General features: G+C 46.3%; 1 protein-coding gene across 1 annotated transcript in view; it reads left to right on the forward strand.

The window, feature by feature from the left end:
* The window catches only part of LOC309680090 (E3 ubiquitin-protein ligase MIB2-like), a 71363-nt gene that overhangs the window by 53838 nt on the left and 1570 nt on the right, over positions 1-15955 (forward strand). Inside the window, 8 exon segments of the mRNA XM_082493593.1 lie at positions 3623-3729; positions 3733-3765; positions 3769-3957; positions 7745-7890; positions 10788-10927; positions 12181-12348; positions 14307-14471; positions 15380-15490. Of these exon segments, the coding sequence (XP_082349719.1) occupies positions 3623-3729; positions 3733-3765; positions 3769-3957; positions 7745-7890; positions 10788-10927; positions 12181-12348; positions 14307-14471; positions 15380-15490 (1059 nt within the window).

The raw sequence follows: 15955 nt of genomic DNA on the forward strand, positions 1-15955 counted from the left end.
TGGAGACAAAGCAGAGTCAGTCCTGTCCCCTGCCTTCCTTTCCTATTCCCCATTACACCATATGGATTCCCTCAAAGTGTAATGTGTTCCATTGCTTTTAGACACTGTGCAGGAACCAAAGCCAGGAATGTTTTTCTGTCCAAATATAGTCAGGATGACAGTTCCCGCCTGTAGTCCAAACCAAATATCCATACTTGAGAACCTGAGACCTCTAAAATTCATTAGAACTCCAAATCAGAGCAGCAGTTCTCTGCACTTGTATAAAAGCAGATGTTTCAGGGGCTCAGGCTGCCTGATAAAGCACAGACAATATTTTCAGCTATTCAAAGAGACAGAGATAAAACTTTAGAGCTCTGATGAAATTCTTGCCCTTGGCACAGGGCAACACCAGCTCCCAGAAGGGAATCTGGGGAGTTCTCTGAAGCATCTGAAAGAGGCTTAAATTCTGACAAGTGCTGTAGATTTGAGGCCACTGATGGCTGCATTTGAGAGTCCTTTAAGCGTAAGTATCTCTTGGGAAAGCCGTGATATTCTTAACCCAGGGCAGGGAACATGGATGAAATGTCAACAGATGTGCACTCTGGTCCTAATAATCCTTGAAATATCTACAGAAGAGAGCTGTGCTTGAAATCTAACCACCACAGTGTTGATGAACTAAATATAAACCTGAAATTTTATTTTTTACCAGCAGCAGCACTGAGGATTCTGGCCAGAGCTTGTGCACCAAGGAATCCAGATGCACAGGGACTTTATCAGAAGCATCGTTAGTGTGCACAACATTAAGTTCATGTGTCTCCCTTAGCTCCACAAGTTGCATCTGTAAGTTCTGAATACCTCAGCATAAGAGCTTTCCTCATCTGACTCTCATTGCCATAATAACTGAGGTTTGTCTTGGCCTTACTGCTGAGCTGGTTTCTGAGCAAATACTTGGCTTAAATTGTACAAGTTTGGAAAGCATTCTGCAGCCAGTGGTTTGGTAAAGTGGGACGCACAGGCACTGAATTTCCCTGTGGATGGGCACAGTGCATTCCCAGCATATAGGGGGGAAGCGAACTACGTGCTTCCCAAAAACCCCTATTGTCTCCCTTCTGATCCGTCGAGCTATAACCTGCTTGCTACCTTGACAGGGAACAGGATCCTGAATGTCACAGAGGTCATGAATCATCTCTGCAGCTGCAGATTCCCACTCACCCACCACATGTGGTGCAGGAAGATAAATGGCTGATATACAGTGTGGTCTCTTTCCCCATTCAGAATACTTCAGTAACGGCATGGAAAAAGCCTTGGCTGTGCTGACCTTTAGTAGCTGCATGAATAAGTATTTGGAAACAATGAGGTCCTCAAGAATGTGCTTTTACTAAAGCTCTAGATACTAACTTTTTTTTTGGGGGGGGGGGGGGTCGGTCTGAGCCAAGATGCATTTTACAAATCCTCTTCCTTTCTTTACATTGGAGTTCCCTCGGGCTATGTGGTTGTGCGAGTTCTCAATCTGTGCCTTAAAACTCAGGTTCCCACAGTCCTCTTCAGAAACAGTAAGGCACTAACTGGGTGCTTCAAAGATTTCAGGTTCCTTCTCTGCAAGGTTTGTTCTTGACCTCAGGCAAGTCTTTTCTCCTGCACGGTAAGGTCTTAACCTGTAAGATGCGGATAATAGCACTGCCCTACCTTCAAGAGCGATGTGAGATTAAATGCTCTGAGCGACTGTGAGATGCTCAGATACTTTGGCAAGAGGAGAGGGCATATGTAACGGTGCATAAGTTAAAATCTTTTTCAAACACTGCTGACTCTTGCTAACCGTATGAAAGGCGGATGCATTTAATGCTGTTACGCAGTTCCACGACTGAAACTCAGTGTTCTTCCAGCACTGTGTTTGCTAGCAGTATTTTTCTTTCGAGCCAGTACTGCTTTACTGGAGAAGAGCTCTTGGCTCAAGTTTTTGACCCCCATTCCAAGGCAGGTTTTTACTTCAAGACTCCCTTCTCAATCAGTCTTTCTGCAGATGTGCTCTTGTCTGCAGACTGACAGAAACTTGTCCAGGGCACTCGAGCCATTGATAAGTTTGGGAGTGTGTTACCAGTTTCTCACTTCATCTTGTGGTCTACAGCTGAAACCGCAAATGGAGGTGCATTTGCACCACTCGTTGGAGCTCCGAACAAAGCACTTTTTCAGAGTGCTCATGCACAAGGATGTTTCATTCTGCCAACAGTGCTGCTGGGGAAGAGGTGTCACTCTCCCTGGAAAGTTATAGCTAAGGGCTGAGATGAGCCAATACCTCAGACTGCTGCAGCTGACTGCTTTGGTCCACAGGGGCCAGAGCCGTGGACCCTTCCTTTCTGCTCTTTCTCTTCCTCCTAGTTCCAGCTTTCCTTTGTAATTCTATCCATAACTTCCTTCCGTGTTACTTCTTATTCTATCCTTCTCCTGGTATCTGAACAACTTCTGCACTTTGTCCATTCTCTTCAGAAAGCATGTTTTTTCTCCGGGGGGAGCTTGGTGAAAATTGAAAAAGAAAAATTTCATTAAATTGTACACAGACTCATTGCATTGGTCATATTTATTCTGACTTGTTTCGTGGCCAGCTTTAGTCTGAAAATGCATGAAAATTATAAAATGTCACAAGTTTGATTATGAACTAGGGAAAAAAAAAATAATTCAAATGAAACCATTTTGCGTTATTAAAAGCGCAGGAAGTTTCTGAGACCTTTCAAATGCTTCGGATATTCCCTAGGAATGTTTTATACTGGCTGTCAACAGAACTACCCCCTCCCTGCCATTTGCTTGTGAAACTGGGAGATTGCACAGTTCCTTTTCCTCTCTCTGGTCTGAACTGTTTAGCAGAGGACACCCCAAATCAGGAGCACTGTGTATCCAGCGCTCTGTCAACAGACAGAAAAGTGCAGCTATTTCTCAAAACCTGAGATTTTCTGAGTAAGCTTTTTAAAAAGTCCTGAATTGACTTAATGTCTGCAGCCTGGAGATGCCTTAAAGAACTGAACAGCTTAACACAAACTGGCCACTTCTCCAGGTTGGTCTTTTGGACGAGCTCAAGCCGAGGTACCCAAAATCAGTACGATTCTGAAAACACTTGCCTTTGTCAGCATGAGCACCCCTTACCGGGTAGCTCCCAAGTATGCGAGAAATTTGCAGGTCACTTGCCAAGTTTCATGGGAGAGGGAGTTGATGTTTACTTTTATCTGTTTGTAAACTCCCTGACCAGAATTTCCTTAGCAGAGAAGCTCTGCCGGCGCTCTCACAGCATCTCATTTTTCATTCCGCTCCTGAAGACAGCCCCTGACAAATGACAGCTCTTCTAGCGTTAAGCATCCCTGATGAAACATTCCAGGGGCATGATGCTGGCTTCTGGATTTCTTTTTCTGCCCCCTCCCCCGATTTTTTCATTACATAAAGCTGACAACTGCAGATTTGTCCTCTGTTGATTATACAGTTAAAGAAAAGAGTTCATGTCCATCCCAGCTTGTTTCACTTTGCTGCTTTTCCTCCGCCAGCCCAACTTTCAGCTGCAGTAACATGATACCACTTGGCAGAAGCTGAGAGAATCTTTGGCACATTGGAAAGAGGCTTAATGTAAAGTCTGCTTTTTTTTTTTTTTTTTTTTTTTTAGGGCTTTTTGAAACTCTGGTGATTCTGCACAACTTTGGCAGTAACTGCAGGGCTGCTCACAAATGCTCCAAATGTAACTGTGAGCAAAAGGATTACCAATGCACTCTCTGAAGAGAATGTCTTAGTATCTGTCGTATCTCCCTCTAAAAAGTATTAACGAACGACATGGATCAAGTAGAACAACTTTCTGCAAACAGAAGGAAGAGTGTCCTCTTAGTTGACGAGAAAAAGAGGAATGGCTGTAGAACCATGGTGGGATTTTTATGTATATTCCCTGTGGTGGCTTTGCTGGCTATTGTGGGAGATCCAGCTGGAGCTGCAGTTCAGAAAAGTCAGGTAGGGGAAAGGATCTAATTCTCAAACGCTTGAAAGGGGAGTGGGGACATCAAATATATGTGCATGTGTATTCTTTTTAGAAGATGGAGAAATTCAGAAAGCAATCTAAACAATATGTAAATAACTGCTAAGGCAACAAGATCTGTTTAGGGCTGTTTGAGTCCCTTTTTGCAAAGGATCCTAAAAGGTAATTGTGCATCCAGGTAGAATCAGACTTTTAGGGACGTGTGTGCAGCTTGCAGGAAACCAAAAAGTGAATGCACCGATGATTTGGGCTGTTTTCGCTGAGGGCTTTGGCTGCTCTCCCGAGTACCCCTGCTCTCCCAGCCTAGTGTGATGTGGCATGCCTATATTCTGATTTCCATGGCAGCTGAGCTTTCCAAGGAACTCCAGAGTCAGGGCTCGTTCTGTGCAAGATCTAAACTGGGAGTTAACGCTGGGCTGACAGAAACTATAAGATGATATTAATTCTCTTTCAAGGTCTGTCCGTTAGCAAGATATGGTGGGACAGAGTGGTTGGGGGGAACTATAGCAGAGCTCTGAGACTCTCAGAAGCTGATCTCAATTTTTGCTTTTAGCTTTTAATTTTAGAGAAGATTGGGTTTTTATAAGTGCTGACATCCTCTCCTGTCGTTTGTGTTTATGAAGATCCAGGCAATAGCACCCCTTGTCTGCCTGATGTGCTCAGGGCTCTTATTAATGGTACAGTTATGTTACTGTTTAGTTTGTGAAAGGGGAACTGCGTGACTGGGAGAGAGGGAGGGAAATGGATTACATTCATTAAGACTCAGTGAAGTAAATTAACGGGGGTCTGACTGCACAGGGCGAATAATGTAGAGCAGGGATGTTGACCAGTGTCTGCCGTTATATATGTTGGTGTCTGTTGCAGTTGTTGAGAGAGGGAGTTGACGCACCTCTCCTTCTAGTACCTCCCAAGCTTTTTGAATGTTTGAGAGCTTAACCCGCAGTTGACTGGGTTTCCTCCTGGGAGCGGCTGACCTCTCCTCCGGTTCTGAGTCTTGGTCCTTTGATCCAAATTATGCTGTGAAAATTTTAGCTGGGCCATTCCATTTCTGTCAGAATCCTACATCTGAACCACAGCACGTGTGTGGTACCCCACCCTTCCCCAATTCCTTTTGCAACACATTCTGAATTAAAAGCATCCTGTTGCAGCAGTGGTAGGTAGAACAAAGACTAGAGCAGAACAAAGACTAGAGCAGAATGTTTGAGCAAGAGAAGTCAATTGTCTGCACTTGTCTTGATCTAGCGACTGGCTCAGGTATGGGTTTCAGTGATTGCTGTTGGGCCCGAGTCACCCTTTGTTTTCTGTTTTGAGGCTAAGCCCACTAGGGACACAGATTTATTTCTTTCCTTTTCTTCCCCCTTGCTGGTTCAGCACTTACGGTCTTAGGGCTGCAAGCTCAATGGCTGTAGAAAAGACAATAATTTTTCCCCCTTGGGGCTGCAGGAGATTTCCTTGTCGAAGCAGCAGCCAGCAGGCTGTTTCTGACTATCTAATTTTTCTCTGCAAATTTTCCTCAACAAAATACCCAGGGGGCTTTAAGAAGAGCCTCAGGACGTCACCCTGTGCTGGTGTAATTTAATAGCCTGGCGGCAGAGCAGGCAGAACGGGCAATGTCTGTTGCTCAGCCTATGCAGCTTACAGCTCTGTGTGTTACCATACACTGGAAATGGCACCAGATGGGCTGCGAATTATAGAGGCTAGAAAGCAAATGCACTGCGTGTTCTTTGGCTTTGCTAAGGAGCAGGAGCATCTGTCACAAGGGTAGGCAGCTACTGAAGAGTGTTAATACCTTACCTCATCCCATCATAAGTTATCTGGTCTCCTGAGTCAGAGCCCGTAGATGGAGAATTCACGGTAGTAGCAGTCCTGGGCTATTCCTGACTGATGCCAGAATGAATGTGTCATCAGCCCCAATACTGGCAAGGGATCGGAGAGAAAACAACAAAGGCAGAAAGGATTTTCTTAATTCTACCCTACTTGAGAGAACTGCAAAAAAAAAAGGGATATCTCATTATCTTGTAATTACAAGCTAATCTTCTGCAGGCTTCTCTTACAGCTCCAGGAGATCATTGATGCACAGGCTAGCTGATCTTCTGCCTTATCAGTGCTGTTCAAAAGGATGCAAAATTTTCCTTTCATATCAAGGGAAAATGGCATTCCCAGAGTAGAATCAGAGGTAAAAGCCACTGGAGGTGAAGGGAGAAGGGCAGCAGCCAGTGTACTCACGTACAGGAGCCTTGGTGAAGACGGGGCTGGATCTTGAGCTGAGCAAACCAAAAAGTCTGGGTTCCTCAGCCAGATCCCTTAACACAGCAAACAAAGGGACAAAGGTTAAAAGGGAAAAGTGATCCTGTGGGTTCCTTCAAGAGCAAACTCCCAGAAACGTGATCAAACGCCCTGCCAAAAGCTTGCAGCATAGAAGGCAAGGTATTAGTTAACATCTCTTTGTCTCATAGGTGATGTTCTGTGGCCCGTGCGTTCCTTACATTCAAAGACTCTGCTGATTTCAAATTACGAGTCAGACCCACAGCTGAGCTGGAAGAAAGACCAAAAGACTGTCCTCCTAGGAAAGAAAGATGCTGAGATTAGAACAGGATAGAAGCTAGTATGGCTCACAGACAGAGCGAGAGACTGGTTTCCTGTTAGGACGGAGTTCCTCAGCCTTTCAGCAGTCACGGCTAGCTGTCACCATGACGAGACGCTCGAGACTTGGGCAGTATCTGGCAGCTGTTGCTTCGAGCGTCTTGTCTTTCCTTGCCATTGGCTTGCTGTGAGACCGGGGATGTGCTATTTTGACTCTCAGAGCCTCACCTCTTCCAAGAGTGAAATGAAGACAGCTCTTGCTTTCTGCAGAACATGCTGTGAGGCTGAACAAACTCCTGCTGGTGCAGCTTTTGTAACAGTGCCACTGTAAATATCACTTAGTAAGTGTCTTGGTGCCTCTGGAGCAAAGATGACCCAGAGATATTCAGTGTCTTAGTCCTGAAAAGGGGAGGCAGAGCAGGTAGAATTCCAGAGAACTTTGTTGGGTCCCATTCTTTCATCTCCATTACTCAGGACTAAGGCTTTTATAGCTTGAGTCAGACCTGCCACCAAATTTGATGTCTTTTACTGTATGATGGCATTAAATGCACTCCAGGGTTTCCAGTGCTCCTGTTTACTTTGAAGGCATTTCAGATCCATGATGCAGCTTTATAAAGAGCTCTGTGCACAAAGGGTTGCCTGTTTTACTCATTTGTCCAGCATTTCATTTCTCCTGCGGTGAGGCTGGAGAGCAATAGCGAAGTGAAAAGGAAATGAAAACTTTCCAGGAAGAGCTGCAGCACTGGCTGTGGCCAGGAGCCCACTGAGGGCTCATTCTGCTCCGTCTGTGCCGTACTCCAAGAGGAGAGCGGAGTGGCTGCAGTGCCCTAGTCTGGAATTACGCAGCAGCTCGAGGGAGCCTGCAGCACTGATCCTCTGCGTTGAGGACTGCTGCACCCTTCCTTTCCTGCCGTGTCTGATCTAAGACGTGCCCCAAGAACTCCTCATACTATAGCCCCTCTTTTGCTCTCTCTTGCTCTTGCTCAGCACACTCGGAACAGGCATACTTTGCAAAGCACTGACCAGCTGATGCACTAGTCCTGTCTCCTGGGCACCCGTAGGGGAGTGCCAGTTGTGCTCCCCAGCCTCCAAATGCCCCATACCTGGTAGTTTTTCTTTTACGCTGTTCAATCCTGCAGTCTCTCCCACCTCGTTCAACCTCCTGTTTTGTCTTTTAAGGAAGACGCCACCTCACCTGATCTTCATGGAGTGAGTGCCTCTGCTTTGCACAGTCCAGCTTTCCCACCTCGGCCTCCAGCCCGGAGAAAACGATACACGATCACGCCAGGGCACTTGAAATGGGACCACTTCAACTTGACATACAAGTACGGACTGGCATTAGCTCTAAGAGTTAGCATTTTCTAAGTGACACTGGGGTGTGAGCTTTTCCTGCCATGGGTATAGATATTAGCCATGTCGACTGTGCTAATCCGTTTGCTAGTGAACGGACAGCTGCTAAAGCCACTCTAAAGTAGGAGTTATTCCTACAAATGCTACACCTCTCACCTCAGCTGCGGCTCATGTGGAGCATCGTCACTGCATTAGAAGCTAGTCGCGCGTATGGCTGCACGCGGAGGCTACTAACAGTAACACTGACCGGGCAGGGGCAGGCTTCAGGCAGACAGCAGCCCAGAACTAGGGACTTCCCTCAGAAGGTAGCGAATTGAATACTGTGTCATGCTGGTATCGTTAAGTGAGCTCTGTGTGAACCTAAAGCATCACTGAGAGCAATTGCTGTTGAAAGGTTCTGTGATTTCAGGAGGACAGAGCTCTGTTAGTGCTGAGTGCTTTGAGGAATCTCTTTCTCCCTGTTGTCTTCAGGAAAGGATGCCAACTCTTAGATTACTAACCCATAAACCATAAAAAGCCCTTGGCAATTCTAGGGTGAGCGAATGCTAACCCGAATATTTTCAGGCGTTTCTACCAAGGAAAAGTGGCCGTCCAGATTGCTGGTCTCCAGCTGGGTTTACCACTGCTCAGAACCTGCAGCATTTCGGCGGTCCCGTACAGCCACAGAGTGGTCTGGTTTTGATATGATGGAGCTATGCAGATGTGCAATGCCAGTACTGCTTTCAACAAGCAGGCTGTTCGGAGCCACAGTGGATGGAGTCCTATGGATTTTCCCACTGAACTGTTTCTCATTGCTGTCCGGCTCTACTGCTGCTGCTGGCGTGAGGCATGTCAGTCCTGGTTGGTGTTTAGCCTTGGAGCAATGTCCTTCCTTACTTCAGCAGTGGCTGAACAGCCCCTGAAATTGTCCAGTGCGCTGGGCTGTGGTGGCAGCACCCTGAAAAGATGCTTTTTCTCTCTGGGAAGATATTAGTGGCACTGTTGAATGTTTTTCAGGAGAGCTAGCATGAGTTCAGACAGAACGAGGTTCAGGGAATCCCCTTGGAAACAGTTTCATAAGATGAGCACTGGCAGGTAGAGTCAGTCTGTCACGGTAAACCTCAGACTAGCAGGAGTCCTGGAGGTTTGACTGAAGAAAGGCCTGTTGTTTTGTTCACTCCTGGCTGAGAGTCTGCGCCTTCCTGGGGACACAGGAGCCAAATCGGGTTTTTTCAACGTCTTATGTGATTACAAAGGTCCTTTTAATGTGGCTGCTGACTCCAGCCACTCCTGACTTCAAAGTGCAGAGCAAGCCCCAAACCTGACCTCTCAAGAGAGGTGCAAACACTGTCAAACCGCAGTGGCTTGAATGGCAGGTCACACTGGATTTCTGAAAACACTTGAGGTGGCCTCCGGCAGCAGCAATGTGTGTTGCAGCTGCTGCGTGGCATCGGGCTGAGGACGTCATTATGGAGCCGTGAGCGTCTCTCACAGTGTAGCTCTGGAAAGCTGAGCAGACTGTGACTGTAATGGGCGGTAGAGGTTTCTGTCATCCACAAACAGGAGAGGAAAGTGCTTTGAGCTGTGTTTGCAGTGGCTTTGCCTGAGGCAGTGGAGGTGAGGAGTGAGGAGGGCAAGTGAGGTGGGCAGACAGCCGCAGTTGTGTCTGTCTGAGAGCGCTGTGCTACCCCCTCTCTTCTCCACAGAAGCAGGAGGGGGAGCATCTCAAGGTCACCAAATGCAGGCCGGGAAGATAATTTGTGAGGTGTGGCTGATGCTGCGGTTACCTCTGTTCTCGACGTAGCTGTTACATCGCCAGTTACACCGAAGTCTCATCATAACTGTCACTGGCCTTATTTGCTCCGTGGGCGGCGGTGGTTGTGGCGTTGTTCAGTGGGTGACGCTGCAGTGCTGATCAGTGCGTGCTGACTTCCCGGTGGACAGCCGGGGTCAGTTCTGCCTGTAAGTCCAGGCAAAGAGTGAGTGGGTGGCGTGAGCCTGACTCCTTCACAGTGAGCAGAGAACATAGATCTCCCTTCACGCTCATCCCAAACAAGCTAAGCCTCGTGATGGTCTTAATTGTCCAGGTTCACACTTATTAACAGCCTGGCTTGATACGAAACCTTCTGCTCCCTTTAGGATGTGCTGGGACGAAGGGAGAACATAAACAGCATAGCTAAAAAACAACCAGAGGGGATAGCAGAATGTACACAACTTTTCCCAATTGCTACGCTTCAGGCAATTTCCTGAATGCAGACCTTCTTTTGGGACCAGGTAAGTTTCTAGGAGCCATCTGTACATTTCCATGGTACAAAGAGGGGTTCTGCCATCCCGCACCAGTAGTTTTCTTACAGTTCAGCTGCATCTATACCTGTGGCCTAAGAAAAAAACCTCTCGAGTCTCTTTCTCCCTCATAATGAGATTTGTTCAAAGGAAATAACCTGTTTTACTATCAAACCTTTGATATTCTTTGGAACTCTCGAAAGTTCTGCCTGAGAGTATTATAATTCAGTGTGTGCGCGTACATTGCAGCCGAAGCATTACGAATAGGAGTTACCCGAACTGCAGTTGTTTCCTCTTCTAGCAACGCTGCCTGACAGACTGGGAGATGTTAGGATAAAAATAGTTTTCCAAGAGAACCTTGTCTAAAATGATGTGCTTATGGAGAGACAAAAGATGTAGTCCAGAACACGTGATTGTAAAGCATATCGGTAATATATTAGTCCCTGTGGGGGTTTTGTTAAATATTCTTAATATCCACGTCAGGCTAGTCCTGTTCTGAACCTATGAGAGTGAATGGAAAGACTTGCCTGTCTGATGCAGCCTTGAGAGCCTTCAGCTGATGTTTGAGAAGGGAAGAGCGTTTTCCTGAAGTTGTTCTGTGTTCCTACAGAATCCTGTCCTTCCCAAGAAACCTCATAAACGCCAGGGACACACGCAAGGGACTGGCGGCTGCCTTCCGAATGTGGAGTGAAGTTTCACCATTCAGCTTCAGGGAAGTGCCACGCCACGTAGCTAGTGACTTGAAAATCGGTAAGGCTGCGTGAGCTTCTGCGCTGACAGCACACTGGTGTGTGTGTTAACTCCACGAGGGACTTGTAGAGTTTCCGTATGTAAACCAGGAGTTGGTCCTGCTTTGCTGTGTGGACTCAGCAGAGCCTCTTGGATGAGGACTGGGGCATCGTTTGCCTTTAGTCAGGTAGAGAAACTACTTTTAGTTGCTCTAAGGAGATGTTAATATCATAGTTAGCACTTTCTGCGAGTCTTGCAGTCGGGAAGCTTTAGGTATTTGACAATAATTAAACCCTCAAAGTCTGCTGCTGGGACAGGATTATCTCTGTTCCACAGCTGGGGAAACTGAATATTGAAATGTGAAATGGCATATCCAAGGTCACACAGAGCCAAAAAGCAGGTGATGGATTCCAGCTTGTTTATGGTTTTAGTCTCCCTTTTGTTGATCCCGTTGGAGCATCACCTTTTCTCTGTCCTCTTTCTCCTCCCCTTCCTTCTTGCCCCTGCATCACTGTGCAGTAGTTATTTCCTGCGTTTCTCAGGCCTAGAAAAATGTTAGTGCTGAGGCGTTATCTGCTCAGTCTCAACTCCAGATGTAAATTCTTCCTGGGATTTATGGTCTGTGTGAAATAATTATTTCCTGTGCAGATGGCAGCAGTATTGAGATAAGCAGCAGATTTACCATTGTTTCGCAACACGCTCCTCACTCTTGCGTTGCATGATGCTACGTACAAGCACATGATACGCCGTCCCAGGGGCCTGTCCTGCTGCCACGTGTGGGCTCCAGGTGGCCGGGCTCCAGGTGGCCCAGCTCCAGTGGACGCAGGGTACACTGCGATGCTATCGAGGTGCCAGCAGAATGACAGCAAGCAGCTCTGACTCGAAGGCTATCTGTTTATTTACATTTACAACGGAACAATTACATCCCGGGGTTACCATCTCACTGTCCAAATTCCCTCCAAAAAAAAACCCCACGTTTCCATATGATGTTGCAAAAAGAGCTCAGCATTCCTTTCTGAAAAGTAGACTCATTTGTGTCCGTCGGAAACAGCTCTGAATCCAGGGTCATCACGGGGCTGAGTACACTTAGCATCACGTAGCCATCATTCCGAACAATCGCTTTGCTTTTATTTTTCCTTTTGTGGCTCTGTAGGTTGGAAAACATGTGGGATCCCATAAGAGGTTTAGTTTTAGTACACCACAAGTTTACAGATGTCTCTGTCCCGGACGGGCTTGCCCTGCTAGACACACTACATCTGCTGCTTTTTTCACAGGCTTCTACTCCATCAATCACACGGACTGTCTGGAGTCTCTCATTCACCACTGCTTTGATGGAACAACAGGGGAACTTGCCCATGCCTTCTTCCCACCCAACGGGGAAATCCATTTTGATGACCATGAATACTGGATATTGGGGAATACCCGGTTCAGCTGGAAAAAAGGTAACACATGTCTCGGGGAGCACATAACTAACGCCTGTAGGGTTTAGATTTCAGTTCTTGTTCTGGGATTTACCTACTATGGGAAAGAGACAACAGAAATGGTTGTGACTTTCTGTAGTTTTGGAAGTTGTTGGTCTTGCTGTCAAGCGATGAACGGCTCTAAGGGACCGTGTTTGGTGGCAGTGCCATTTCTTTCCAAATAGTTCAGTGGACTTACTCCATAGCTCAGCCACATACTCGACAATTGCATTGGGCTTCCACCCAGGCAGGTGCGCCTCTGAGAAGGGCCATGCTATATTCCTTCTGCCTGCTGGCATGGCTGTTTACATTTTAGTTTTTCTGGGTCTGTAGTCATTTTTGGGTTTGTGGGCACCTACAAATATCTGCGTTACTTATAGCTTGGTGGTTTTTTCTTCTTGATTTTTTTTTTTTTTTAAGCAATATCAAAACTAACTTTAAATTAAAAGCAGATGGTCCCTGACTAACTAGCAAATTCAGTTGATATTATATGACCAACTCCAGTACTTTTTTGAAAGTAAGATACTCTGCTTTTCACCAAATAAAAGAGAGGAGAGGAGATTTTAGGTGATACAGCGTGACTTCCCCCATCCTTCTTGTTTTCCAAAGCACAGCAACAGATAAGATGTAGGGACAAAGACCTAGGAGAGATCATTTTTAAAGCAAGAATGTCAGTGGGTATTAAGAAAAGAACTGGTCAAATTACATTTTGTAAAATACTCGGCTTTGATGGAGAAGGGCATCTTTTCAAACTTCTGAAGTCTGCGAAATCTATCAAATGGCAATGGTTGTCAGGAATAACAAAAATCTGAGTTTGGTAACAAACCTGTGCCTCAAAGTTACAGAGTTATCGGGGACAATGTATTTTCCTAGCCTGTGCTGTTCTGCAAGCAACTGTTGAAACAAGCATAGACACTTGAAAGCTTGATTCTTCGTGAAGTTTCACTAAGATTATGAAATAAATCAGTCTTGAGTGGCAGTTCTGCCACTGACTTCTACCGTGGCAGTGTAACTCCATTCTTTTATATGGGGACGGTCACGCAGTTGATTTGAATACAATTTGTTCACCTTTTTGAAATAGTAATGACACTTCTGACTTCCGAGGGCCAGTGTGAGGTGGAGATGATTAACACATGTTCACAATGACTGCTTCTCTTTCCAAAGCTGAATTAGCCTTTTTTATTGGCATAAAGAAGGAGGGAAACAAAGTAGAACAAAATCATTGTTCTTCTAAGTCACGTCAGAGAGATTTAGCAGAAGTCTTTAAGAGCTCAAAAACATCCACTCACTAGGGATTGCCATTTAACATGCTGATAAATCAGGCGCGTGTGGAAGCTACCCTTTCCGGGTGCTTTCTTTCCATACGCAGTTGGATTTAACACAGGAATGGAGATCCTCGTGGCCTGTAATTGTGCAAGATATCGAGACAGGTGTCGTAATAACACCTCTTTTGAGTCATCCTTCAGTTAAGATCCATCTCTGCTGGACGCAGGCTTCAAGATGCTACTGAGCAACTCAGGTTTGACCTGTAGACTCTGGGGGATGCCGAGGTCAGTGGGAGGCTCTTTCAGACTGGAATATTCCAGCTTGCGCTCTCACTCTAAACAGCCATTTCCAGCTACAGCTCAGGGCTGGTGGAACGAAATTAGCAGAAAGCTGACAGAATAAGTGTTACACAGGGCACTGGCGTTCATCTCAACCGTTGCAGTCTTCCTGTAGCCTGGCATTAGCTCTGTGTCCTGCTGTTTGAAATTAGAAGCCTGTGGAAATAATTGACTCCTCTATTTGCCCCCAAGCAGCTACAGAGAAGATGAAAGTGGGGCACCCTTTGATAAGCCCATACCCTCCTAATGCTAAAATGTTTCCCCCGGTTTTACACCTGGATTAGCAAATGTACTTCACCACACAAATCCAGCTGGGTTTTTTTGTTTCTCTTCCAGGTGTTTGGCTAACAGATCTGGTACATGTAGCAGCTCACGAAATAGGACATGCCTTAGGACTCATGCACTCCCTGAACCCCAATGCCCTCATGCACATCAACGCCACTTTGACTGGGAAAAAGACCATCTCTCAAGATGAAGTCTGGGGAATTCACAGACTCTACGGTAAGGGTTGTGCTCTGGGATCCTCTGTGTAAAGTGTCAGTTGGACCTTGTGGAGTGCTCATGGTGTTATTCCGTCCTCGTTTGCAGGACTAGGCTGTAAGGCAGTGAGCAGTAGGCAGGAGGAATCTTACTTTTTTTTTTTTTTTTTTTTTTTTTGCAAAGTAGAGCTAAAAGGCGGTGTAGCGCGCTCTGTTTCCAGCGCTACTACCTTCAAATGTGATAGATGGCAGGCTGGAAATCTTACAGACTTCAGAGGGGTGGGTCAAGTCCACGGCCTCAGCCTGCTCTGAGCTGCTGCAGCCGAGCCACAGGCACTCTACGTGTTCTCATATGCCCCAGCCCAGCAGCCGGCTCTGGGCACGGACTCGTTGGGCCTTTTGTGCTGTGGCTTACACAAGAATAAAAGACTAGTGCTAGCTGCGTAGTTGTAGCTGCAGAGAGCGCCGATGTGCAGTTGTACACTTGCAAGCATCAGGTGCACAAGGGGAAAGGAAAAGCCCACGTACAAATGAAGGGGGAAGGCAAGCAGCTGTTAATGACTCTTTTGGCTAGACTCGGATGTATTAATACAAGATGACAAAACTCTCTGCAAACCAAACAGGCTGTGGCAAGGTTCTCTCGAGCTCTGACACATTTGCCTGCTACTCTTCAAGCATAAGCTGGTGTAGGAGAGAAATAGCAACGCCCTTGAGTCACTGATGCTACTGCATGAAAGTAGCACAAAATCTAGCCCACAGCTCGTATAATCATGGCACCCCGCTCTATTTATTGTATTCCTGGTTTAGATTCCTTCCTGTCTCAGCTCTACCATTGACACCGAACAATCCGATTTTGGTGAAATGTCAATTTGTTTCTCAGAAGGAACTATCTACCCCCTCCTGCTAATGCCTTTTCTCCTTCTGTTTCAGGATGTAAAGACAGATTATTTATGTGCCCATTATGGGCACAAAAAGGTTTCTGCGAGAAACGCAAGAAGTTGATGAAAAAGCACTGTCCATCTACCTGTGACTTCTGCTACGGTACCTAAATTTTCTCCTGGGATTCTCGGTGGGGTTTGCACAGAGGGAGGAGGTAAAAGTTAAGCAGCATTTGCTGCAGGGACAGCCACGATCTTCATTCCACACTAAAGATCAGTGGATGCAAGTGACTAGCCCCATCCGGCTCTAATGAGAAGCGTAGCAGAGACGGCCTCTTATATGTATGAGCCAAGATCAAGGCTTGGAAATAGGAAGCAGCATTTTATATTGAAGCATTTGTGGACTAGAACATTAAACTAGAGAAGAATGGGACAGTTTGACTGCACCAATAATAGGGAGTTTCTGAAAACACAACTGCTCCGTGCACCTCAAGCTGCTTCCCTTTTGGACCCAACTGAGGAAGCGAGATGCTGATGTGTTAAATTCAGGGATAGGAGACGCAGTGATGGGACATAAACAAGACAAACAACATCTCAAGCGCAGCTGGACTTGAGCTGCTCAGCAGAA

The sequence above is a fragment of the Vanellus vanellus genome (genome assembly GCF_965231255.1).
Source record: "Vanellus vanellus genome assembly, chromosome: 20".
Classification (NCBI taxonomy): Eukaryota; Metazoa; Chordata; class Aves; order Charadriiformes; family Charadriidae; genus Vanellus; species Vanellus vanellus.